This window comes from Eubalaena glacialis, chromosome 20 (assembly GCF_028564815.1).
Source record: "Eubalaena glacialis isolate mEubGla1 chromosome 20, mEubGla1.1.hap2.+ XY, whole genome shotgun sequence".
NCBI lineage: Eukaryota > Metazoa > Chordata > Mammalia > Artiodactyla > Balaenidae > Eubalaena > Eubalaena glacialis.
Window position 1 is genome coordinate 12812093 of NC_083735.1, and position 26447 is coordinate 12838539.

Consider the following 26447-nt stretch of genomic DNA (forward strand, 5'->3'; position numbering starts at 1 on the left):
TGAAGAGATTAAACTCTAGATGCTTAAGAAATAAGAGGACATTTTGAGTAAATTTACACTCCTACATTTTAATTTTGAGATGAGATGAATAAGTTCTTACTAAGATATCATTGACCAAAAATGACTCCAGATGAAAGAAAGAATCTGACCAGCCCTGTTACTATCAGTGAAATTCCAGAGACACCCTGAATATTAGGCTAATACAACCAAATTCTGACAAGATAATGTGAGGGAAAAAATAAGCCAGCCATATTCATAAGCTTAGATACAAAAATCCTAAGCAAAATATTGGTAAACCAGATGCAGGAACATTTAAAAATAGTCTGTCAGGACCAAGTTGGGCTTATCCTAGATATGTACAGTCTAGGATTTGAAAATGAATTATTTACTACACTAACAGAGTAAACAGAAATCATTAATCATTCCAGTTGATACAGAGAAAGCATTTTGATAAATTCAGCTTCTAGTCATGGTTTGTTTTTTTAAAAAATCAATCTAACTAAAAATAATTGCTGTATAACAGGGCATGAGAGATGAAGAAGGAGAGCTGGTTGTAGTTTTGTATACAGTATTTAGGGTAAGTCTCATTGAGAAGGTGACATTTGAACAGAGACTAGACAGAGGTGGTGAAGTTTGGTGAGGAAGAGCTGATGTAAAGGTCCAGATGTTAGAGAAGGTCTGGGATCTTCAAAGAACAATAAGAAGTCAAGTGTGGCCACAATATATGGAGAGAGAAAGTGAGAGCAGTAAGAGAGGAGGTGAGAGAGGTAACCTAGACAATGAGATGAAGACAGAATTCATAGGCCTTGGGGACCATTGTAGACTTCGGATGTTAATCTGAAATAGGAAGCCATTTGACCAGGTGTTTATCATTTGTATTAATATTTTTTTTGCTAGTTTAATTGATACATAATGATTCCATGATTTTCAAATTTGTCTCTGTTAAGAGGTGATTTTTTTTTTTTTGGTGACATTCTACCTTTTCTATTTCTGTTTGCCAATTTATTTTTTGAATTTAACAGCTTTTTGCGAATTAATTCCCATACCACACAGTTCACCTGTTTAAAATGTACACTTCAGTGGGTTTTAGTATATTTATTGTTGTATACCCATCATCACAATCTAGTTTTAGAACATTTTTGTGTCCCCTAAAGGGAACCCTGTACTCCATTAGCTGTCACTGCCCATTCCGCACACCCATATCCTCTATCCCCAAAGCCCAAGCATCCACTATTTATTGTCTGTCTCTCTAGATTTGCCTATTCTGTTATACATTTTGTATAAATGGAATCATACAATATGTGGTCTTTTGTGAGCTTCTTTCACTTGGCATACTGCTTTCAAGGTTCATCCATGTTGTAGCATGTGTCAGTACTTCATTTCTTTTCGTTGCTAAATAATATTCCATTGTACAGATACATCACATTTCATTTATTCATTCACCAGTTGGTGGGTATTTGGGTTGTTTCCACTTTTGAATGATGATAAATAGAACTGCTACAAACATTCCTGCACAGGTGTTTATGTGGATATAAGTTCTCATGTCTCTTGGGTTTATGCCTAGGAGCGGAATTTCTGGGTTATATGGCAACTTATTGGTTTATTTAGCAGAAAGAGATCTAGCGTTGACCTTCCATATTTTTATCTATTATTTGTATCTCAAGGTAGTATATTTCAAAAATGTTTTATATTTTTCTCAGTAGCTTTTGTTTTGTTTTTTTCCTTTTTACTGTTGTTAAACAGAAGTTTGGGGTTTTTTAAAATATATTCAATCATCTCGTTTCTAATGACAGAATCCATTTATTAGTCATCACAAATGGTTCTAACAGCATCTGGGATTCTGTTTTCCGCTATTCTTTAGTAAAGTCAAACATGTTTTTATTATTAATCCCCTGACGATCTGGAGCTGATTTCTCATTTTCTTTAAAGGTGACTTGAGAGAGGAGGCGGGTATTGAGGATTTTTAGTGAGGTGGAAGCAGTGGTGATGAGGAGGATTTCCAGAAGAGCAAGATGACAGCTGCCCTTTGTTGGCTTGCTTAGGGAGCTCCTGGCAAGACGACGGAGGGAGTGGTGAGAAGGGACAGTAGTCGTTAGTAAAACGTCACTGTGATCGTTGTAACTTTAATGTTGCAAGGGTCACTTTTAGGGCAGACTTCTGAACCCTGCCTGTCTTGTGATCTTCCCAAGGTCCACACGTTCTGGAATTTACTTTTCCTTCATTGCCATCTTCTTTCTCCTTCTTTTAAAAGAAAACTTATTACACACTAGGATTGTAACAGATGGTAAGAGGCTGTATGATTTCCAGTCGTGCTTATCACATTGAATCACTCTCTTTCTGGATTTCAGAACTAACTTTAAAGTCAATTCAAAATGTCAGTTGCTTTGGTGTAGTCGGTATAAAAGGCAGGGAATGTGCAAAAGTCATGGGTCTCTCTGTCTCCGATTTGGGACTCTTGGGTTTGAGATTTGAGCCGTAGGCATAGGTCTGGAAAATTAGATGGTTGGATCCAGCTGCAGAAAGTTCACCACGTATTGATATAAGGCAAAAACAGGTTCTAGGGCTTGTGAGGCTCTTCACATAATCAGCTCGGGTGGGATGTAAGAATATTGACATTTCTAAGGAAGAATAAGGGCCATAGGTTTTATTTAGGTCATTTTGCTACAGTTCTAGTTCGTTTTTGATCTTATACATATTATCATGCCATTAATAACTAAAACTTTTATAATTGTAGTTTTAAAACATTCTCCTGGGTTCTAGACCGCTCTCTGCTGCTTAGTAGCAGGGTAACCTTCAGCAGATTACTTACTTATTCTCTTTAGGTCTGAGATTCCTCACCTGTAAAATAAGAATTAAAACTGTATCCATCGACTAGAGTAGTTGTGAGGATTGAAAGCGCAGTGCCTGGAATACCTGAAGTGCTTGGCATTTTAGCTCTCACCATTGCCTCCAAGTAGAGTCCATTGTGCTAAACGTGCAAATCAGCTTTAGCATAACCCTTAGCTGGGATCTAAGGACACATGTTTTCATGTTCTGTGTCCTACATTTGAAAGTGGGTTGGAGAACGAGAGTAGAAACAGTGATCCTCCAATAGCTAACGATGCCAAATGGTTCTCTGAGAAAAAAGGGTGTTGAACGGTTAAGACCAAACTCTTAAAACCAGAAACAATTGGAAATAATGTTGGGTTGGAAACAGTAGTATCTGTTTTCACTTATCATTATAATAGAATCAAACTTTTGCATCCTTAACAAAATAAAATGCACATTGATATTTGGCAGCTGAAAATCATTCAGGTAATACGCTCAGAAGACTCCCCAAAATAAAAGCAGTGGCTTTCAGCCAACTGTAGGTAAAGTAAATAATGTGGAAGAAAACACAGGTGTTAGCCTCCTTTATCATTGTCACCCAACATACAATAAAATCTCACATCACTTAAGCAGAGAAGAGTCTGAATTGTCAAAAGTTAAATTTACAATGATCATTTTTGAAAGAAATTAAATGGGTATGTCATCGCAGCCCAAATGATTTTAAATGGAGTGCTGTTTTATGTCCATGAGATACACTAATTGTTTTAATTCAGTTGTTCCAAGAGGGCTTGATAGTACCATTGTTTTTTTTATCAACTGTGTTTTCAAAGGTAGAGACAGGTTTCAGCCCAGTTACTATTGATTTTTGGATTTCTGTTGTTATTTTTAAATAAAAATGTTAGTCTTTTTGGTAAAAAGCTTTTGCGAGTGCTGTCGGAAGTAGAATTACATGTGGAATGAGCTGTCGGTTACTGATGGCTCCTGACATGATGATAGTCTGATACTAAAACTGAAATGTCTTTACTGGACACTGTGAGTGAGCTTGTTGCTATGCGTGAATATTAAAGCCCTTCAAGATCCTCCTCTCTGAGGGCAGCCCTCCTCCCCTGGCCTAAGTAGTCCTTTCCTCCTTTGGGTTCCAGCAACACTGTTTGTACCTCTCTTTTAGTTATGAATTGGGCCTTGCAACACAATTCTTTCTATTTCCTTCTCCCTAATAAAATGTAAGTGCCTTAGGGCACAAACTGTTAAGCCTTCAGATAAACTTAACAGATAAATTATTGAACATTACTGTATCCAAAATATTGTGCCTCATGGTCTACAAATGTGTCACAACAGCCCTTGTCCTTGTCGTCTTGTTCCTCATAGGGCCTCGTCCCCCCGTTTACTTTTTTCCCCTCTGTTCCACGATGCTCTCTGTTTTCCTCTGACTTCTCTGGCCTCTGCTTCGCAATGTACTTTGTCTCTTTCTCTTGTTGACCTGTGAGCGATGCAGATGCCCAAGGTGTTCCTGAGCTGCCTTCCCCTCTCCGTACACACTCTCTAGTTGATCTCATTTATTCTCGTGCATTTAAAATAGCATCCTTATGTCAGTGACTCTTTATTTTATGTCTCTAGTCTAGACACTTCAAGTCCACATATTCCAATTGCCTTGAAGTGCCATGGGTGTTAGAAAAATAAATGTCTTACAGAAAACCCTTTATCTTTCCCCCTCCCCAGGAAATCACCTTCACATACCCAGGATTTTGGAAGTGATCTTTGACACATCTTCTCCCTCACCCTCCACATTGAGTCCATCACCAAGTCCTGTTGATTCTACCTCTAAAATATATTTTTCCTATAGCATGGCCCGCATGCCAGGCAGGATGGCCCCTTTGGGCCCCTCTGGTCCAAGCACCGTAGAGTCTCCACAGTGATCTTTTAGAATCATAAAGCAGCTCATGCTTTGCAATCCCTCCTTGATTCTCATTGTTCTTAGGAGGAGATTTAGAAATCCTCAGCATGGCTTCAGGTTCTATGTAATCAGGCCTCCTTTTCCATTCTCACCTCATTCCACACACCACCTCTGTAATCCAGCAGTGACAGCATTCTTTAAATCCCAGAGACTTGCTGAGTTTCCCCTCCCACAGTTTAGGGTTTGTCCACAGGCTCTACCCTCTGGGGACCCCTTCTATCAGTGAAGCCCATGAACCCTCTCATTTCCTCAACCCCTCAGACTAAATTAGGTCCCGTCCCCCTTTTAGATCGTGAAGTATCCTGTGCTTTTCTTTTATATCACCTGTGGCAGTTGGAAAGATTTATTTCGTTGGACAATTATTTGCTCCATATCAGCCTCCCTCGTTGTCCTGTAAGACGCATAGGGGCAAAGATTAGGTCTGTTTCATTCACACTTTCAGACCCAGGACTTGACACATTGTGCAGAATCAATAACTGTTTGTGGAATGGGTAGAATAAATAGGAAGTAAAAGTGCAAAACACATGGAAATACTATACAACAGGATGTGCTTGAAACTTAAGGCTATAACTCACTATATGGAAATAAGCTTCTGACACCCATGAGAATACCTTCAGTTTGTGACTGAACCAGGCTTGTGCCATTTTCCTGACCTGCCAAATTTTAGTATTCTTATTACCAAAGATAACAGGAAAAGAACCATTTTTATCAGTTTGACAACAAATATTTATTGATCCCTTGCTGTTCACCTGGTTTTATTTTACAAGCTTGGGATACAGCTGGGTGATGCTGCTTACTTTCCCATGGGGGACAGACAGGAAACAAGTACAAAGACAATTTCAGCTCTTGGAAAATGCCGCGAACTAAACAAAACAGACCAATGGGCTGGGTGCAGTGGCCAGAGAAGTGCTGTTTGCAGAGGTAACGTGGAGCTGAGGCTGAGTGGCAGGGAGTCAGCTAGTGAAGAGCGGAGGGAAGGGCCTTTTAGCCGGGGGAACGGCACATGCCGAAGACCTGAGGCTGGAACAGCCTGGCCTGTTTGGGGAACAGAGGGGTGGCCAGGGGTCCTGGAGAGTCAGGAAGGAAGGGCAAGCACAGAGTCCGAGAGACCCTGGCTGACCGTCCTGCCTCTCCCCGTAGTGGCTGTTTATCACAGAGCGGAGACGATCGTGATGTCCGGCTCATAGCAATGTCGCTACATCCGATGATGAGAGGAAACTTGAGTAGTAATGCACATCGCTGATAATCTGCCTTCCATAGAACTTATGTCCAAGAGAAACTAGTCGAGTAAATGTCAAACTAGTGGCTGTGTTTATGTGTTTATTGGTTTACTAATAGATTACCTTTTTAAACTGTGTTGCTGATTATTTACAAACATTCATATTTACATTGATTTCTCACAAAAGGTTAAAAAGCTGAAGCGAGAACTGTCACAGATGAAGCAAGAATTGCTCTATAAAGAACAAGGCTTTGCAACCTTGAAACAGTGAGTATGAAAATACTGAAATTGACTCTCGAATAATCCAAAGCCCCTGAACCGATACAAAGAAAATAGAAGTATAGATTACATAAGAGTTTTCTCAAAGAGAAGTAAAATACAAAGCGCAAAGCTCTGCACCAAAAAAACAAAAAAGCAATCAACTGAAGAACAAAACAAACAACCAAAAAAACTTGGGAAAATCTATACACTTTGAATAGGTGTGAAATGTTCACTAATCTTTGGAGATCCAAGGAGACCAAAGTGAGAAACTTAGCTTCGTCTCTGGGCCCGCCAGCCTGCTCTCAGTTTGAGGCAGAGCCAGGAGATCGAGCCCAGGAAGGGCCTCCCCCTTCTCTCCGGAGGCTGGACTCTGTGAGCCTGCGCCCGCCGAGCCCCGGGCTGGGGGCCTGTCCGCCTCTGGCAGCCCCAGGGGGACCTAATGCTGTCTGATCTCAGGGAGCAAGTCAGGGGTGTCTGCAGAGGAGCTGAGTGAGTGCCTCGGCTCCCGTGTTCCCTCTGCCCTTTCCTGCTCTGTGCTGAAGTCTGCTGGACCCTGGCTCCAGGTTGAGCTGGGTCAAATGAGAATGGAGCTGACGGAGGGTAGCAGGATCTGGAAATCCCTGCCCCATTCTAAGCCCCTGGAAGCCACTGCTCTTCTGCTGACGAGGCCCAGCCTAACTGAACCCCAGCAGGCACACCAAGACCTTCCAGCTCCCGCAGTGCCCACCCCAGGGTCTCCGATGCAGGGAAGCAGCGATGGTTCATCCAGCACACAACCACAGGGAGGGTTGAAGGCATCATCCCTTGAAAGGCATCCAGCTGCTTTTCCCTTCCCTCCTCCTTGCTGCCCGGTTCAGTGGCCCCAGTAGCAATGCAGGATTCATAGGGGCTTCCCTGATCGGCGGGTCTCGTGTTCTTCCTTGTCTCCCTTAGCAGTATCCAAGGCAGCAAGGCGTTACCCATTAAAGATCCCACGTGTTCGCTGGCCAGGCCACATAAGCTGATTGTTCTGTACATTCGGTTGACGAGTTATATTTTGGGACCCCAGTCACTCCTCTTGACCACCAGCCACATGACTTTCATCTCAGACATTTGGTTTACTGGATCAGTTTTGTTTTTGACACTCACCTCATGTGATCATGACCATGATATTCTTTCAGATGCTCCCATCCTGGTGGTTCCCTAACCTGACTGCATATTAGAATAATCTGAGGAGCTCTTAAAAATCCCTGTGTCTTGTCTCCACCCCAAGTCATATTCTGTGAGACCCCCATGTGGTTCTCAGGTCCAGCCCTGTTCAGAGAACCTCAGCTGGTTGCAGAGTGCCCCGAAAAACTCAGCAGACCTGGAATCAACTAAATGTATTATTTAGTCAGTTGTACATCAGCATAACGGAGGGCTTTGTGGTGGGAGCACCACGACGCGTTTCGCCACACGTTGCATACTTTTAAGGCACATGAAATTATAACTCATGTCACCACTGGGATTAAAGGTTAGCCAAACTTGCTGTTTTTGTTATATTGATGTAACAATGCTGTATTGTTTCAAAGCAGTTTACTTGCAAGCAATTTTTATAGGAATCCAAGGCATGTTTAAGAATCTGTCAATAACATTCCACAAGAAAACAATAGACATTTGTTATAGAAATTCAGGCTTTCTCTTGCAGTGATTCTAATCCGCTGAACCAAGAGCAGAAAGATAGGATATCTAACATCAGATTCCTCTCGTAGATCAAAATAAAGCTATAGACAAAATAAAGCTATTTTCATCCAGATGTTCACCACCATACTATTAGAAGATTGAATAATAATTGATTTGAACCCAGAGACCATACTTTTCAAGAAACTGCATTTCTGGTACTATAAGGGGACTTTTTACTTGGGTTATGACAAAATATATTTCAGGAAAAGATTTATACAGAATCCCACTGCAGGATTCTGTAACTTTTCACTTATTCACAATAAAATGGAATAATTTTGTGGAATCTGGAATTATGATGTAATTTAAACCCCGGTTTTGATTTAACTTGATGCAATAGTTTATGCTGGATGAATGAATGTAGTTTTATTCTTTACGTTATTCATTTCAGACTGTGGTCCCAAAGTTGACTTTGGCCTAAGCGATAGTGTAGCTTATGTGTAGGTGGATGCCAGGAAGAGAAGCATATTTCCGCTTTGCCACCTCCAGTGTTCACTCAAAACTGGAAAATGGAAAGTGCTGAAACACCCAGCAAGCCAAGAGTATATACAGAATCTATGAAAGTTTGGCTCAGGGTGTACACATTTTCCAGGGAAGGCATGCAAATGGTAAGATATAGGGGAAAAATTAACTATAGGGTACCCACAAACCAAAAAAAATTTTTCTTTAATTTTTAAGGGATGAAAGTAAAATTGTATTTCTCGAGAACAAAAAGCACAGTACATACTTTGTTTTAAAAAAAAAGTCAGCAACTTATGCTGATATTTTATTTTATGGTCAGTTAGGGTCAAAAGAGAGAAAAAGGGGGAGATGAAAAGTGGAGGAGGAAAAGGAAAAACGTGGAGGTAGAGGGCAAAAGCAATAGTTAAAGTAAAGTAGAAAGGTTCAGAAAAAGGGAAAGAAAGACCAAAAGGGGTTCCGTGGCGAATGCTGCGTGGAGGTGGTACTTGTCGTATTTAACATTTGTTTGAGCAGTGGCTGTCCGAGAAATTCTCATCTATTTTTAAAGCTCTCTGAAATTTAAATTAGCAGTCTTGAAGTAGCCCTGCTTTTATTTTTAAATATTAAAGTTTATTTCTGTAAACTGCTCACTGGCTTTTATTTTCAAATGTCAAAGTTGATTTCTGAATTAAAGATTTGTATTACTATTAAATTCTGAAGGTTTTATACAAATCGGAAGAAATTACTTGGGCTTTAGAAACTGCCTTTGACAGTTTGAGATACCTATATTACTAGCTGTTTCATGAAATCTCACAGATTCTTTTTCTTATTAAAGTAAGCTTTTTGCCTCAACTAAGTGAGTAGATATAGTACTTAAGGGTGTCAACAATTTCATTGATAAAGCCCTCCCGAAATAAATATAATCAACCAATATTCAAACTACTTCTGGGGTTCTTATCAAATATTCTAAATGTAATAGTCATAAGAGCCCCAAGCCTAAGTCTTTCATTTTGAGGACAGTTGTGCTACTTAGCTAAGTGTTTATGCAATTTAGAGGCTAAATTTGCATAGACTTTCTGGTCTCAGTTTCTTCATTTGGAAGAAACATGACTAGGCAATCTCTAGGGTCCCTTCCCATCACAAATACTCTGTGTATGTGTGTGTGCGCGCACGCATGTATGTTTAATTCAGTGACTTCATTGGTTATACTTTTTTATAGAATGACCTTATGATAAAATTAATTTTATTCTCTTAGGTTCTTTAAGACTTCAATTATTTGTTCAGCACCATAAAATATTTTCTAAAATGGTACTTGTTATCTACGAGTACCATTTTAGTTATCAAGTTATCTACAAACTGCATTTGTTTGGGTAAACTTTGGAAGAATGAATAAGATAATAATTGTGTTAGTTTTTTCTTTTTTACTTTTCAGACTATGCCCTTCACGTTGAAATAAATACAAATTATTAAGTGTTTTAAACCAAATTAGGTCAGAGCCAGTTTTCTGTGATTTAATAGGTGCCATAACTCTGGAGAGTCTGTGAATAAGACAAGGATATGTCTGAGAACGCGTGTAATAGCGTTGTTGGCTGATGGGCAGAGATGTGGCATGTGTCCCTGAAGGGGAGCCCAGGCTCTTTCCTAATGAGTCCCAGGCAGCATAGATGGTGGGGAGAACCAGGAGGGTGATGGTGAAGAAAATGTTGAACCGTTTTTTGTTTTTTTTTTAATTAGGTAATTTGGTTGGGCCCTTCGACCACAAAGATTAGGTTACATGAAATCCTCTGACACAGGGTGACCCTGTGAGCTGTAAGGACATTTGGTGAGCAGATCTGCAGGGGCAGTAAATAAGCTCATCAGGGAGCTCTTTATTCAACGTTAGTGGACAAATGAACACATCTGCTGCCCCCTTGTTCCTAGATTTGAGCTCATCCAGCAAGGCGAGCAATTTATCTTGACTCGTAACTGTCGTAAAAAAAGAATACATTTCATATATCTAAAAAGAAATAAGAAACGAACCAAACAATCCAAATATTACAGGATACTCACTAGTATAAATAAAAATCACTACCCTTTATTAAAGGTCACCAAGCTGTAGGCACTGTGCTAGGTTTTGCACAGACATCGCAGCGTGTAACGTTAGGTGGCAGGGATGAATCCTGAGGTTCCTGTGCTCGCCCGGTTTATTGGCATTTCTGTCCTTCTGCTTCCCCGTGTCCTGAACCTTTGTCAGGATCAGCGTGAGATGAGGTTTGAGGTCAGCCAGCAGTGGGATCCCCCAAACAGACGGAAAGCAGAAAGCCTGAGCCTGAAGGTCATTACAGTGGACTGGGGGATGAAGTGGGGGATGGAAGGACTCTCAAGTGATCAGAAGGGAAAGGAGAGACCGTCAGCTTGCAACTGGTGTGTGTGAGTCAGGTGGTAAAAACCAGCCAACTAAGACAACCCCAAACCCAGTTCCTATCTCTTTAACTTGTACACTCGGTCATTCTTTGATTTTTCTTTTTTCCTTTCCTCTTTTAACAGAATTGATAAAAAAATGTCTGGAGGCCAGAGTGGCTATGAACTTAGTGAAGCCAAAGCCATCCTAACTGAACTGAAGTCTATCAGAAAGGCTATTAGCTCAGGAGAAAAAGAAAAACAAGATCTGATGCAGGTATGTGATGGAACATTTTTTCAAGTCACACTGCTACCTTCTTGGGCCTCAGAAACTTTCCTTGAGGCAGAAGTTCTCCATCGGAGTCTGGAAGGCCCTTTACCACCACACAAACCCCACTTCTGCCCCATCCATACGGAATTTGGTCCCGTAGGGGATTGTTACAGGCACTGAGCCAGCCGCCTGCCTTGGAAGAAAACAGATTGGTTCCAAGGTTCTGATATGCTTATTTGAAGGCAGACTTTGGATGACCTTTGAGACAGGGGCTGCTGGGTCCTGGAGCCCATCTAAGGAGATTAGCATCTTGGTGCACCCTGTAACTCACCGCAAACTTCATGTGGCGCCCTGATAAGCAGGGTTATCTAACTCAGTGATCCTCAGCCCAGGATACAGAAAGGGTATGTCACCTGCTGTCAGTAAGTAGATGAGATGCCTTGAGGAGAGGGGGGAGGGGTGTGAGGAGCGTAGAAAAGCTATTCCCCACCCCAGGAGATTCCGAGGTGCTAGCTGGGGGTGGCAGGGAGAACGCTGACCCAGCTGGGGGACATCTGTATAGTCACCCTGGGAGAGATGCTAATGGCAGTAGACCCCCTCGTTACACCTGTGCACTTCTCGCCTTATGGGTCTGAGCTCCAGTGACCCAGCCTTATGAGTAGAGAAGACAACCATTCAGTGATCAATATTCTGCATGTTGAGTATCTATATTTAGCAGATACAGTCAAGTTTTTTTAAGAGATATCTCTTCCTCTTCCCTCCCTTCCATCTCATAATTATCACAAGCACTGAGAAGTCTTTGTAATATTTCAGATATTTGGAGTTCTTTACCTAGCTGGGTGAGGATTTAGTCTGTGTCTTTCAAAAAATGTTAGAGCTCGTGGTAAACAGAACCTCTGCATTTAAATACCAAATTCAGCTGCTTCATGTCAGTTTCCAAAATGCTGGTTGAATGTGGGTGAATATTCTTGAACCCATATAATTTTGCATTTGGGGAATTTTGAAATAACTTGCAAGAAGCGATTAAATAGAAAAGACCGACTTAAAATACTGACTTTGTGCCAGGCAGTCTTCTGCCTGCCTTGCATAGAAATACTTCATTTAATTCTCAGAACAGCCTAAAGATAGGCTCTGTTATTATCCTCAACCTATAGACAAGAAAACAGCAGTGCGGAGAAGTTGTTACTTGGTTAAAGTCACACAGCAGGTAAGTGGCAGGACTGAGGTTCAAATCCAGGCAGTCTTGCTCTAGAATATGTGGTTCTAACGTATGTGTAACACATACAGAACTTCACTTGGGTGTACTTTTTGTTGTTGTTCTACAATGATCCTGCCGATTAAATCAGTCATTCCTGAAAAGCACAAAATAAGTCCTTTGAAAAAAGTTAATGGAACTTGAACAGAGTTACATTGGAACCTCTTAATTTAGCAATTTCAGGTCCTCTTTGATTCTTTCTGTAAACTTTGGATTTATACATAGGCCAGATTAAATTTAAAAATTAGATTCCTTTTTAATTACTAAAATATAAAAAATAATTAATAGATACAGGAATCAACAGTAGAGCTGAAAGGGACATTAGTTATCTTCTGTGACTTTTAAACCTCTTTGGCTGTGACCCAGAATAAGAAATACGTATATTTTACATCAAAACCCAGTAATACAAATGTCTTTACCCATAGATACGCACACCAGATATCACAGAAATATGCCTGCTTTTAATACTAGTAATATACTTTGATTTTACTTTCTAGTCTCTTCTATTTCATTTAAAAACATACTAGTCATGACCTACTAAATTGATTGAGTGCATGGTCATAGGTTTGAAAAATATACGTCTTTTCACCGTTCGCATGAAAAAATAGAAAAGACTTGTCCAAAGTCCCTAAGAGGTTTCTTCGTTCTTTTCTGTAATATATTATTTGATGTGACCATTTAAGTTTTATCTCTCATGCATATACATTTTGTATAAATATGCCTTTGAAAGAAAATAGAGAAGGTTAGGTAAAAAACAAATATCAGATCTCTGATATTTCTAATTTCTTATCATGAGAATTTTAAATATCAGGATTAAATCCTGGCTCTTCTTAAAGTTGATAATAATGAGCTTCTTACATTTTTATTAGTGTTTTGTAGGGGGGGTTCTTTGGTAGCAATTTAAATTTTTTCCTTTTTAATACTCTCACTGACTCACATCCTCCCTCTAAGGTAAACTCACTCTATTAAAACCCGGGTGCCGACACCAGTCACGTTCACTTGTAATTAGGCACTTCCCCAAACCAAACATCACTGCAGGTACTGATTGACTGCAGCTTCTGGGCCTCTATTTCCTAATCTCTAACATCTATGTGAGCTAAATAATCTCTTGGATCCTGTCCAGATATCAAATGGCATAACTGTAGAAGTCTTCTAAGTAGGAAGTTTGCCTGCTTTATCTAAATGAGATTGCATTATAAGTATCCTATGCTTCCATAATTCCTACTGCATAAAGTGGGTAGTTCTTATTAAAATAGACTTATTTTTAACAGAATTTTAAAAATAAGAAATGCATGTATTAAATATAAAGATACCATTAGTCACGGGGTGAATAATTCCCAGGCTGTCTTGGGAAAGATAAGATAACCTGTTTAATATGATCTTACATATTTTCAAAGTCCTGTGTGTATGTGCAAAAATTATATTCTACTCTTATTATTTTCAAGAATTTAGAGTGGTAAGTACCTACTAAGATAAAGTAGTTGTTTTTTCCATTGAGATTAGCTCTTTTGACTTAATTTTACCTGGTGGGGAAGTTTTGCGCTCTTAAATGTTCAGCTTTATGAAGTACTTTGTATTTCCTGAACAGAGTCTTGCTAAGCTGCAGGAGCGGTTTCACTTGGACCAGAGCATTGGCAGATCTGAGCCAGACTTGAGATCCAGTCCTGTGAACTCTCATTTATCTCTCTCCAGACAGACCCTGGATGCTGGGTCACAAACAAGCATTTCCGGGGATGTAAGTTATCCATGTGGAAGGGTTGGCCCCGGCACTGTCCTGACGGGCCCTGATTACAATACCGATGGCAAATGGAACAGGGGCCAGGAAGGTGGTGCGAATTCCAGCTGTGTGCATTCAGCATTTCATACTCATAAGATTGGATTTAAAAATCTTAACCTTATCTTTTCTGCCTAGGTGCCAAGCATATCAGAATTTGTCCATGAATAGCTTTGTTCAAACTTTCTCATACTGTATTTATTCAGAGACTCTATTGAAAGGCGAGAGACACATGAAAATTTGAGTTTTTCCTATTAAGTTTAGAGTCTTAGAAATTAAGGTCCTTCCAAATAAACATTAAGGCTAATGAGAAACAAATATATGCCTTTAAAAACTAACCAAAAAACTTGTTTTTATAAATCTGAACTTGATTATATTAAAATATTTGATTGGTGGTTTATACCTGGCATTTGAAAATATTTAATGTGGCTTGAATATTATTACCAGTTTGTATTCTACCTTTTGGGACACCATTAGTAGATATTTACTTTTCAATAAGTTCCAGTTATTTTTGTATTCTCTATGCTTCTTTGAATTCTGTGCTATGAAAGTAAAACAGGTAGAGATCAACAGTCGGGCTTACCTGTTTGAAAAATTAATTTTTGAAGTAATTTATTTTATGTTTATGCATTTGAAAGTTAGATGATGGAAATTTTGGCTCATAGAGACAAGGAAATTAGTTCCAGTTCATAAATTTTTATTGACCTGTACACCCTTCATAAACTCTTAGATACCAGAAACATTTACCTGATATTTTTTATCTTGAATTTAATGTGTGGAGAAAAGGATGTTAAAGTCTTTGAAAAACAGACAAGCTTGAATTAAAGAGAAATGTTTTGTCCCTACTGAGACTATAAAGTAAGTGCCTTTTCAAACTGGTGTTCCCAGTTTCAGTACCATCTTCTTTAGCTTTGCAATTACTTGTACTTCCTAGAAACAAAAGCAGTTTACTTCATTCATTAGCAGAGTTAATTGACTTTTTCCCTGTTGTTTTTTACTAGATTGGAGTGAGAAGTAGATCAAATTTGGCTGAAAAGGTCAGGCTGAGCCTCCAGTATGAAGAAGCCAAAAGAAGGTAACAGCAGGGGAGCTGGGTAGCGGTCAGTGGTCAGCTGGCTCACCCAGGTTTCCTTTTCCAGAATTCATCTTTACTCACGTAGGGACGTCTGCTGGGCGCTCGCCACCGTTCTTACCAAGGTCACCCTTCAGATCTTAGAATATAAGGGTTACGGGGTCCCCTCCCCCGAAAGCTGAAGAACAAGGAGAATTAATGAGAAGGGCGGGAATGAAACTTTCCCCTTCATTCTGGAAGGTGAAGCTTTGAGCTTGTGCGGTACTTTCTTACTCACAATTAAAAGTGAGGAGGTTGGTTTCTCAGATGGAAATGTGATACAGTGGCTCGGGTGCAGGGCTTGGTAGGAGCTGAGGAGTTTGAAGGTGAATAGCTTCAAGCACCTTCCTTGGCTTCGAAGGGAAGACCCCCTGCTGATGTCCTAAGGGATGCTGAGGTGTCCGCTGTGTCACTCACTTCAGGGAGTGTTTCCCTCCTTGACCCTTTCAACTCTTCTTCAGCCCTGCCTCGATACCTTTTTCTTACCTTGTGACTCTGCTGGGGAAGGCCTGGGAGACTCCTCTGTCCTTGCCTCGGTGACAGACTCAGCTGGTTTTCATAATGTAGGAACTGAATTTGTTCTGAGAGAGAGGGTCATACTGATACATTTCATTATTTTCCTTTTAAGAGTGTAAAAATGCTGCTGTTTTATTATTTAGGAAGGCATTGCGGGACAAACCTGCATTATCATGAGCGTGAACACTTCAGCTGAGAACATGCTGGAGCATCGTGGCTTCCCACCACAAGGAAGCCCATCAGATGGATACTGAAATATATCCATTATTATTGGTGATGATGAGAATTTAAAAGTCACTGGCCAAAGTTCTTAGAGGTTGTCTGGCTTTAACAGAGTTGTTATTTGATCTGCCTAAATATAATATTTGCCTCTGGGTAGCCTCTGTTACTAATATTAATATTACTTGGTTCTTTGATTTACTGAAAGAACCCTAAGCTTTGTTCCATAAATCATTAACCATGTGAGCTTGAGCAAGTCACTTAGTCTCTCTGAGCAACATTGCACTTGGCTAATTTTAATGCCTATAAAATTTCCCAGGTAGATTATAAATGGCTTGAGGGTAGGAAACATTTTGTTTACTGTATTGTCTGCTTCTCAGGTGCCAGGCTGATGCTTTGCCCTCAGTAAGGACTGAGAATTGCTTTGTGCTTTTGTGGCCCAGTGATGTGGAAGCCTGTTTGGGGCCCTCTGGCTATAAGCACGCCAGTTCCTGAGCTGCCAGAACTCCTAGGTTCTGACGTAAACAAAGCCAGGATCTGGTTTTCTGGTGTCTGGTTTTCTGAAGGAGAATGGCCATAACTCAGAATTAATCTTGGGGAGCCAGGCCTCATGCCCCAGGGTCCTTGGGGTTAGACTCGACTTCCCTTGGGCCAGCTTGAGCTTCTGCTTTACTTTGGCTCCATGTGGAGCTTACACAGCACTTCTCTTCCTAGGTGTTCCCAGAAACCTTCATGTTTTCTTGCCCAGAAAACTATTTCCAAATAAAATTCAAGACCTACCTAATGCCTGATCCCACAAGTAATAGGTGCTGTTATTTCCTTCACTACATCGTTGCTGTCAGTTCAATAGGTTAATTCAGTCACATCAAAACTTAAGATGTTAGTTCTTTCCCATTTGGTTGCATTGCTGTTCTATTACCATTTGGGGTTTTATTTTAAAGTTACTAGCGACTCTGACGAGAAGGTAAGTCTCAAGGGTTTATGCATATGTTGAAAATGCTTTTTCTTCCTCAATTCTGAATAAGGGGCGTGTTGTGTTCCTCTGAAACCTGTTTTCTCCTCCAGCCTTTGTTTTATGTGCTTAATGAAGCTAATAATATCATGCTTATTTAGCATTTTGATGATTAATTTTCCAGTACATTGAGACAGTTGTTTATGGTTTTGTGGTTAAAGCTGACAAGTAGCTGATGTTAAATCTATCGTAAGTGCAGACGATGGGTGAAAATCAGGAGGACATTATATATGCAGCGCAGTTTCAGATGGCAATTTTATTTTTAACTCAAACAAGAAACTTCAGGCACAAGAATGTGGAACTACTTCCCTCTTTGTCCTGACAACATTTTTTTGTTTTGTTTTGTTTTTAAAATTTATTTATTTATTTATTTTTGGCTGCGTTGGGTCTTTATTGCTGCACGTGGGCTTTCTCTAGTTGCGGCGAGCGGGGGCTACTGTTCGTTGCAGTGCGCGGGCTTCTCATTGCGGTGGCTTCTCTTGTTGCGGAGCACAGGCTCTAGGTATGCGGGCTTCCGTAGTTGTGGCTCGCGGGCTCTAAAGCACAGGCTCAGTAGTTGTGGCACACGGGCTTAGTTGCTCCGCGGCGTGTGGGATCTTCCCGGACCAGGGCTCGAACCCGTGTCCCCTGCATTGGCAGGCGGATTCTTTTTTTTTTTTTTTTTTTTAATTTATTTATTTTTGGCTGTGTTGGGTCTTCGTTTCTGTGTGAGGGCTTTCTCTAGTTGCGGCAAGCGGGGGCCACTCTTCATCGCGGTGCGCGGGCCTCTCACTGTCGCGGCCTCTCCCGTTGCGGAGCACAGGCTTCAGATGCGCAGGCTCAGTAGTTGTGCCTCACGGGCTTAGTTGCTCCGCGGCATGTGGGATCTTCCCAGACCAGGGCTCGAACCCGTGACCCCTGCATTGGCAGGCGGATTCTTAACCACCGCGCCACCAGGGAAGTCCCTTGACAACGTTTCTTGTTCACCTTTTTCTTCTCTTCTACAACTTTTTCCATCAAAAAGGGGAGGAAAAAGTCCCCCCTTTTCTACCTGTTTTTCATTTTTCTAGTGTGCGCTGTAACAATACCCAGAGTAATCATCCAACATTTTTTAATAGGAATATGGATTCTTCGTGCCAACATCAGTTGTGTTCATAGTTTACCTTGATCTTGTGCTTATGGTCAAAACAGCCAAGTGCCATTTCCCTTGTGAACAATCCTGATTGTCCTCACAGCGCCACAGAGCAAGTTGTTTGATTCGGGTGGTCATTCTTATTGAATCAGGAGTTAACTTGACCATTGAGTACGAAGCTCTAGAAGCAGTGAAATCTGGGGTCAGCAAAATTATGAAACTGGTGAAGGTTCCCTTTGCTGCATTTTCCCCCTCCCGCCCCTCCCGGCCCCGTCGCTTCAGCACCTGTTGTTACTCCAGTGGACCCTGGGTGCCGCTGATAAGTGTGTTCAGAGGAGAACCAGGTCAGTGCAGTGTGTACAGGGCCGGCTCAGTGAGCGCCCCGTGCATGGTGTAGACTCCATGCAGGCCCTGAGCGGGAAGCGAGTTCGCAGTGCACAGCTGAAGAATGTGGGTGGGGGAAGCCGAGCCCTGCCCCCTTTTCCTTGGCGATGCTGGAGCCTGGAGGGATGGACTTGGCTGTGGTACCACATGGCCTGGCCCCTGCCCTCTTTTCTCCCCTCTTCCTTCCCTGATTGGCTGATCCCCAGTTGCTGCCAGCCTAGCCTGGGGACAGCGTCTTTACCCAGAGGAACGAGATCTAGAATAATGCATTTCAGGCATCATTTACCAGAGATTTTTTAAAGGAAGCTCTCGGGCGTTCCTCCTGCCACCTCGCACAGGCAGGCACACGTCAGGGCTGACCGCCCACGGCCCTCTGCTTTTTAAGCTTCTGTGTACTTTGACCTTCATCCTTTTTTCAGGTAGGTAGGTGTGCTTACTCAGATGTTAAAGGTGGGGAGGATGAGGCAAATAAGAAGTAAGTGTAGCCTCCGCCCCGGGACCGGAGCCTCACACCAGCCATCACGCCCGTCCCTGGGGGGTTAATCCCGCCCGTAGCCCGCCTTGTGTTTTCCCTCTCTTGGGACTTCTGACTACGTGCACAGCTACGTCACTGCATTTTGTCTTGTTTTGTTTTAGTATGGCCAACTTGAAAATCGAACTGTCGAAACTGGACAGTGAGGCCTGGCCTGGGGCGCTGGACGTTGAGAAGGAGAAGCTGATGCTGATTAACGAGAAAGAAGAACTTCTGAAAGAGCTTCAGTTCGTCACGCCCCAGAAGCGCACCCCGGACGAGCTGGAGAGCCTGGGTGCCGAGAGGCGGCGGCTGGAGGAGGAGCTGCGGTCGGTCCGGGGGGCGCCCAGCCGAGCTCTGGCCGAGAGGTGCGTTCCCCTCCCCGGGCCCCGGGCGGCTAGCCCGTGGGGGGCTCAGCTGGGCCTTCAGGCCATTCTCCCCGGTCTGCGGAAATCTCAGAGGCCTCAGCCCTTAGTGGACTGAGGACTTCTTCCTGTAGGACAGTAAAGCACACCCTCCTTAGTCCCCGTGGTTCCTCTACGCTTTTGGGGAACGTGAAAATGCCTGAGACAGATGTTGAATAACTAAGGAATGTTGACAGAAAACCAGGAATGCAGTCCATCGCTGACCGAGGCTGATAACAGTGGCTGTAAACTATTGCACTCTGATAAGAGAGATTATCTGGACTGTTAGAGCGGCTGAAGCTTCCTATTCTGGGTTTATTACTCACAAGAATGCAAAAGTTTATTGCTTTTCATTTCACAAGGAAAAGACAACTTGCTCCCTTTGATATCTCACCAGGTCACAAAATGTTCACTTGGATTTTGTTTGTCAATTGAAACCCTCCTCTGAAGCAGGAGAAAATATAAAGGAAAATGCTTTAAGCAATTTTCTGATCTTGCTGTGGGAAGGTGTAAATGGATCACTTAATCTAAAAACTCCAGTTCTGTAGGCAGATCAGCTGGTCTCTTAAGCAGGGAACCCCTGTGTGTGTTTGCCATGAGGACATCTGCACAGCAGCCCTGTGTCCAGGCCTTGCTGACTAATGGTCAGACACCTGTTTACCTGTTTCAGCCATAGACCATGTGGCCCTTTAGAACCACTGCGCATCCATCTTTTAGGCCAACAAGTAAGGAGCAGAATGAAGGGAAAGAGATTCACATTTGCCTAACTTAAAGTGACCTGGGAGTAAGTTTAAAATACCCACCCATAATCCAGTCACTTTTTTTTTAACTTCTTGGCTTCTTGCTTTCTAATTCCTTGTCCTCTATAAATGTTTAAGGTTGTGTGTCAACATAATATCAAAACATTTGAAAAGTGTGGTGGTGGAGGAGATGGGGGAGGGAAGAACCTCTGACATTCCTGGTAAGGTATTAGTGTGAGCACTTGTTTAACCGTGTGAGTTAAAATGCTGATGGAGATAACGCATAGCTACAGCATCACAGCTTTAGGAAGCGTGAAAAAGTATCAAAGGGGGAACCCCCTACAGATGACATCCTTTCACCATCTTAAATAATTCTCATCACCCACCTGCCCCTGCTTCTCCTCCCCTCCCGCTCTGACATCTCTAGAAGGTGTGAGTAAGGCTGGCCAGGTAGGGAGCCATCCGACCAAGACCACAAGGAACAAAAAGTAAGGGCGAGAAGGCAGAATTCAGTTGTTTTCCTGAATTACCTTGATGCTGTATGTGAGTGTCTGTGTTTGTGTTTCTTAAATTCCGAGGATAAAAGTTTGATAATCATCAGCAAATATGATGAAATGGTTAGCTTTGTGTGGCTCATAGATAAAACACCAGTGATCTTTTGTGTTATGTCGCCCTTAATAAATGTCATATAATTACACCCGTGTAACGTACGGACATCTGACATCTCAGCTGTCCTACTCAGCAGTATCTGGATCCGGGAAGGGCCCTACCAATGGACTTTAAATTTTTTCTGGGAGAGGAAGAAAACAGGTGTTTGTTTCTTTGTTTGAATCAGCTTTTACAGGCATGATGTCTTATCTTTTTTTGGCCGGGCCATGTGGCGTGCGGGATCTTAGTTCCCTGACCAGGGATCGAACCCGTGCCCCCTGCACTGGGAGCGCGGAGTCCTAACCACCGGACTGCCAGGGAAGTCCCTTGTTTGTCTTTTTTATTAGGGCTGGAGCTTCAAAAATGACAAATGAAGTAACGTTAAAAATATAGTTTAAGTGCCTAGACTTCGGCTTTTATACTTTTGTTTGCGCACACATAATAACTGTCAAAATTCCAGCAGAAACAGTAGGCTTGATCTCATCCGGAAGAGGAGCTATAAAATATTTATACAAAATAATTCTCTATCTAGTGAGATCCAGCCGTGGGGTTTGAGTCGCACAGGGAGTAATGGGGGCCATCCACAGGTTTGGGTGGCCCTCTGACTTATGACCGCTCATGGGCCCACCTCCCACGACTGAGATCTTAGCAGGAAGGGAAATGTGTATGCTTCATATTTGTGATATGTTGGCTATCTGAGTAATTTGGAAGGGTCAAGTCATTTAGCATTACAGAAAATGGACACCAGCTTCCTCTCTGCTGTCCACGGCCAAAAGCAGAATCCCATGATAAAGCAGGGTAAGGCTGAGGGACTCACACTTTCTTGCTGGAGCAGCTTGCAGTTTTCTCACTGCTATCCTTGGCTGCAAAACGGCCCAGCATTCCCTGTGCAAGAGAGCAGAACCCCTGCGAAGTGCACACGGAGTCCTTTGTTTCCCAGTGGGCACAGCACGGTGTGGCTTTGGGCTTTGTTGGTGGTGGTTTTACTTTACTCCCCATATGCTCTCCCCCTTTCCTACCCTTCACCAACCTCATCGTTTCTTCCCACTGCCTGTGGATATTCCTGCTGCGCTTGTCGTTGCTGCTGAGCTGAAACAGGGTCACACCCCCCCCAGCCAGAAGGCCCGAGAAGCCCTCTGCAGGCAGTGTATTTCCTCAGTGCTCCAGCAGGAGGTCGAGGGAGACACCTCTGGGAACTTGACATTCACTGTGTCAGACTTAGTTTCATCGCAGAGCAAACGGTGCTTCACCGACCCCAGACCCCCTCCGTTTCTTCTCGGTACCTACACGCCTGTCAGACAAGCACTTGCTGCTTCCCCCAAATTATCCTGTTTTCCACTTACATTGTGGGTTTCTCATTATTTCAGGGGTGGCCTCAGGCGAGATTCTGAGTCGTTGCTGAATTTTGGTCTCTGAAGGAGCTAAACTCACATGAATTTTCAGCCGCTGTGTGAGCTCCCAGAGTCCCCGAGCTGTGCCCACCAGCCCCGTCCTCAGTGTCGCTGACTCGCGGGACCGCCCGCGGTGACGGAGCTCGCCCCCTAGTGGTCATAAAGCGCATCGGGAAAGAGAAATTGCCCTCAAATGAAAAAAAGACTTGTTACACACCCTTCTATTCTTTCCTTACAGTTATTGAAATTCCTTAAACTCTATGCTTTTCTACGGCTGATAAGATCTTAACATTGCTCCTTCCTTTTTCACAAATCTTAGGGGTTTTGCCTTGCATCTTGCCAGGGTGTCTTGTTTCTTAATCATATGAATGTTTTTGCCGCTGATTCTGAAAAAGTTCTTATAGCAAGTGGGCGGAGGGTATGAGTGTCATTTATTTTTTAATGGAAAAGGAACTTCTGTAGATGACATGGAGCTTTCCCCCTGAGGGCACCGGGGGCAGAGGTGGAGGGTGCGAGGGCCCCCTTGTCTTGTCAAGGGCAGCTGGGCCGTGGGAGGGGTCTTTCGGGGTCAGGTTGAAGAGGTCTTTCTCACCCAGGAGGAGTAGCAGGACGGGGGCTGGAGAAGGGTGAGGAGAGGCAGGGGCGCACCCTCCCGAAGGGGCTGACATCTCAGCAGTTTCTTCTAGGCCCTGGTCCGGAGGAGGTGGGGGAGGTCATTTCCCAGGAAGGATACCAGGAACCAGCTCCCACTCGGAGAGGCTCTGATTCCGTCAGAGACAGGAGGTGGAGTGCTTGACAGAGGACGGCCACAGGGTTGCCGGCAGGGTTTCTGTGACTCCCCAGGGCCTTCTTTAAGCGTCTTCCAATGACATGTGATCTAGACACCTGCAGGGAGGGGACCGGGGAGGGGCGCCAGGCTCTCCAGGCAGCCTGGGTAGAGGAGGGAGAGAGAGCCCGAGCCTGCCCTCCGGGAGCTTAGGGTCCAGCTGGGGAACACAGGACAGGCCTCAGTTCAAGGCAACCGGGAAAGGGCTGGAAGGGCAGCACCTGAGCCATCACCAGAGGAGGGCATGGGGGGACCATCACGTGTGACTGACTGGAATGGGAAAGATTTGGATTTAAATTTCAGCATGAAGCACACTGTGTTGCCCTGAAGCCTCCTTACCATACCAGAAAAGCCTTCATTTGTGGGTGTGGGACTTGGTTTTAAAACTTACTTTGAAAGTATTGCTCCTGTATCAGGAGACATGGGTTTTAGTAGATTCGGGGACTTTCTCTGGACCTTTATGTACCTTCTAATTCAGTTAATCTACTTTGAATTAATATTTTTTCCTGGTTGAGTTTTTGTTTATATTTAAGAGATTAAAAAAAATTAGGGACCGTACTCCTTTTCAAAATACACCTTTGAAAGCTGTGAATTAAGAATGTATCACCCTTTGAAGTACTAAACAAAATGACAAGAATTACTTTTTAATTTTAACATATAATGAAATTGTGTTGGTGACGCATCAAAGGATAGATATCTATAAGTAAAATATGGGCATGTTTCCTCCCTGCCTAAAACATACATAACATTTCAAAGAGGTTGAAAATTAGGGAAGTTTTATTTTTCTCCAAAGAAGAGTAGCTAATTTTTGTATCGGCACCTTGCAGGGCGTGCCGAGGCTTTGAACACGGGAGACTGGCTTTGCTGTCTGCAGAGACCTTTCACATACGTAACTCCATCTGACCCCTTGAACAGCCTTAGCAGGTGGACGCAGTAGGGTTATAATCACCATTTTGCAGATGAGGAAGCTGAGACCCACGATGAAGTGACTTGCCTTAGGGACAGATGAGTAAGACCGGAAACCGTGGTGGTTTTCTGGGTCCCATTCTGCTCATTTCAATGATGTCTAAAAATCCTGACACAGACAGTATGCTTGATATATTTAAAAATGGCTTACTCAAGTACACAATTCCATAATACTCAGTTTTTTTCTTAAAAATCCTCATAAAAACTTGTTCAGCTGAATGTGGATGAAATTTCATGAAAATCCAGTACAGGTGATGAGCGGTGCCGTCGATGGGAAAGGAAATCACTTTTATGTCTTTTTCTTGCTTAAACAGTTAAGCCCAAATTAGCTCACACTGGCAATATGGACTAATTTGTTTCTTAATCGCCAAAATTCTCATCAAAATAAGATTGGAATTTTTATCACTAACTATGATTTTGGAACAGCCCTTACCAAACTCAGTACTCAGATGATCTTTTCTAATTCCCTGTTATTGCAGTCAAATGTTTTAGTAACGGAAGCTGAAGTCACAAGCCTGCAGAAGGATCTTTAACCTTTGTTTGGTTTTTTTGTTGTTCTTTTCCTCCCCACTGTCTTTCCCTAACTTGTAAGAGCGTGAGGTTTTCTTACCCATTTAAGAAAATTTTAGAATACCAAAATTTTACAAGTTCTCAGTAACGCTGGCCATTTGGTACAGCTCTTCCCCTTCGCTCAGTGGCCGTGGACAGTTCTGTCCACTTTCCTTCTGGCAGGTGGCTCTGTTTTCCCTGTGTCAAGTTCATTTGGCTCTCACAAGGGGAAAATAATAAGGATCTTTCTTTTCTTTCAGAATCTTTCTTTTCCTGCTTGATCATAGTTATGTGAAAATAAATTCATTTCTTTTTCTTGTCTAGATTGAAATTGGAAGAACGAAGGAAAGAGCTGCTACAGAAACTTGAAGAAACTACTAAATTAACTACATATTTGCATTCACAACTTAAAAAGTAAGCCTGTTTGGTTCTTGAGGGGAACATTTTTCTTGACTGCGTTCAGGCATGTTGTAGTTCATCTTTGATTACTTTTCTCTTTATTTTCAATGACTTAAAAGTAGGAAAATTGTTATACTAGTACAACTAAAACTCGGATGACCAAATTTAAAGTTGCAGGGATTTGGGTTTGTTTTTTTTGTTTGTTTCATGAACCCCAAGGTCCTATTTGGAATATGTTTGAAATGTGTTGGGAAGAAGATGTATTTCAACTATCAGGACATACTTAGGAAAATGACACATTTCTCCACGTCATCCCTTCTTTTAAAAAGGGAAGGTGGGGGAGATGTGCCCTAAAACAGCCACAGATTCATTCCTGAAATATACATAGAAAGAGGAGGAAGGCGAGTGAGCCCAGGGGCCTTTGTCTTTAGAAGCTGGCCTTTTCCTCTCTCAAAATAAAAAATTTGATTCTTTAAAAGTAAAGTCACTGCATTAACCCTTCATGCTGTTTACACCTCCCTCCCACTTCTGTATTTTTTAATTGCATAGTTGCTTCTGGATATTTATGCAGATAGATTTATCAATAGGTATTTGATCTCTTTTTAAATTTTTTGTAACTTTTGCACAAGGGGGATGATTTTTAATGAGTAGGATTGCTGCTTAAAGAGTCTTTAGAGAGTCAGGTTGGAAACATTCACGAATAAGCATGGAAATGTGTGGGGTGACAGCAAGTTCTCTTACCCCGGTCGTTGACTCTGCTCTTTGGTGCCACTGGGTTTCTTTCCTCTCGGCCCGAAGGAGCTGGCAGGGGTTTCCACATCATCCCGGTTTTTACAAGTGTGCTTTCCTCTCCCAGCCTCTCCGCCAGCACCCTGTCTATGTCGTCCGGGAGCAGCCTGGGCTCCCTGGCCTCCAGCCGGGGGTCTCTGAACACGTCCAGCAGAGGGTCCCTCAACTCCCTCAGTTCCAGCGAGCTCTACTACACCAGTCAGGGCGACCAGCTGGACCCGGATTATCAGTATAAACTGGACTTCCTCCTGCAGGAGAAAGGTGGTTACATTCCTTCCGGACCCATCACCACCATCCACGAACACGAAGTGGCCAAGTCCCCCAGCCAGCCTGGCCAGAGCGGTCCCTGTGGGGCAGCGGCCGCGGCCCCAGGCCACGCTCCCGCCCTGACCGAGGCCCCCAAGTCCGTGACGTCCCTGTCCTCCCGGTCCTCCCTTTCCTCCCTGTCCCCGCCCGGCTCTCCCTTGGTCTTAGAAGGCACGTTCCCCCTGTCTCCCCACGACGTCCCTCTCCATCAGTTCTCTGCTGACTTTGAGGACTGTGAATTGAGCAGCCACTTTGCAGACATCGGCCTCGGAGAAGATCCGCTGTTGCTGGACTCTGACCCGGGAGGAGTGACCCCGTCCCTCTCAGAGGATAAGGACCTCACCGAATGCGCCAGGGAGCCGCCGCACGAAGGGCCTGCAGGTACACGGAGACCCTTGCGCTCACGTATCCCTCTTGACCATTTCAAGGAGAGCGACTGGAGGTTACTTCTTCCATGAAAACAAAGGGTGTATGTCCCCCTTCTCCTTCTGCAGCCCTTTTTTCA

At 43.0% G+C, this 26447-nt stretch overlaps 1 protein-coding gene across 3 annotated transcripts in view; it reads left to right on the forward strand.

The window, feature by feature from the left end:
• The window catches only part of WWC2 (WW and C2 domain containing 2), a 163139-nt gene that overhangs the window by 106851 nt on the left and 29841 nt on the right, over positions 1 to 26447 (forward strand). For 2 of the 3 annotated variants that reach the window (XM_061177545.1, XM_061177546.1), the window contains 7 exons: positions 6169 to 6248; positions 10908 to 11037; positions 13875 to 14021; positions 15062 to 15135; positions 19050 to 19292; positions 24773 to 24862; positions 25704 to 26323. In XM_061177545.1, the coding sequence (XP_061033528.1) occupies positions 6169 to 6248; positions 10908 to 11037; positions 13875 to 14021; positions 15062 to 15135; positions 19050 to 19292; positions 24773 to 24862; positions 25704 to 26323 (1384 nt within the window). The remainder of the gene's footprint in view (positions 1 to 6168; positions 6249 to 10907; positions 11038 to 13874; positions 14022 to 15061; positions 15136 to 19049; positions 19293 to 24772; positions 24863 to 25703; positions 26324 to 26447) is intronic. The other variant, XM_061177547.1, reaches the window with a different exon arrangement.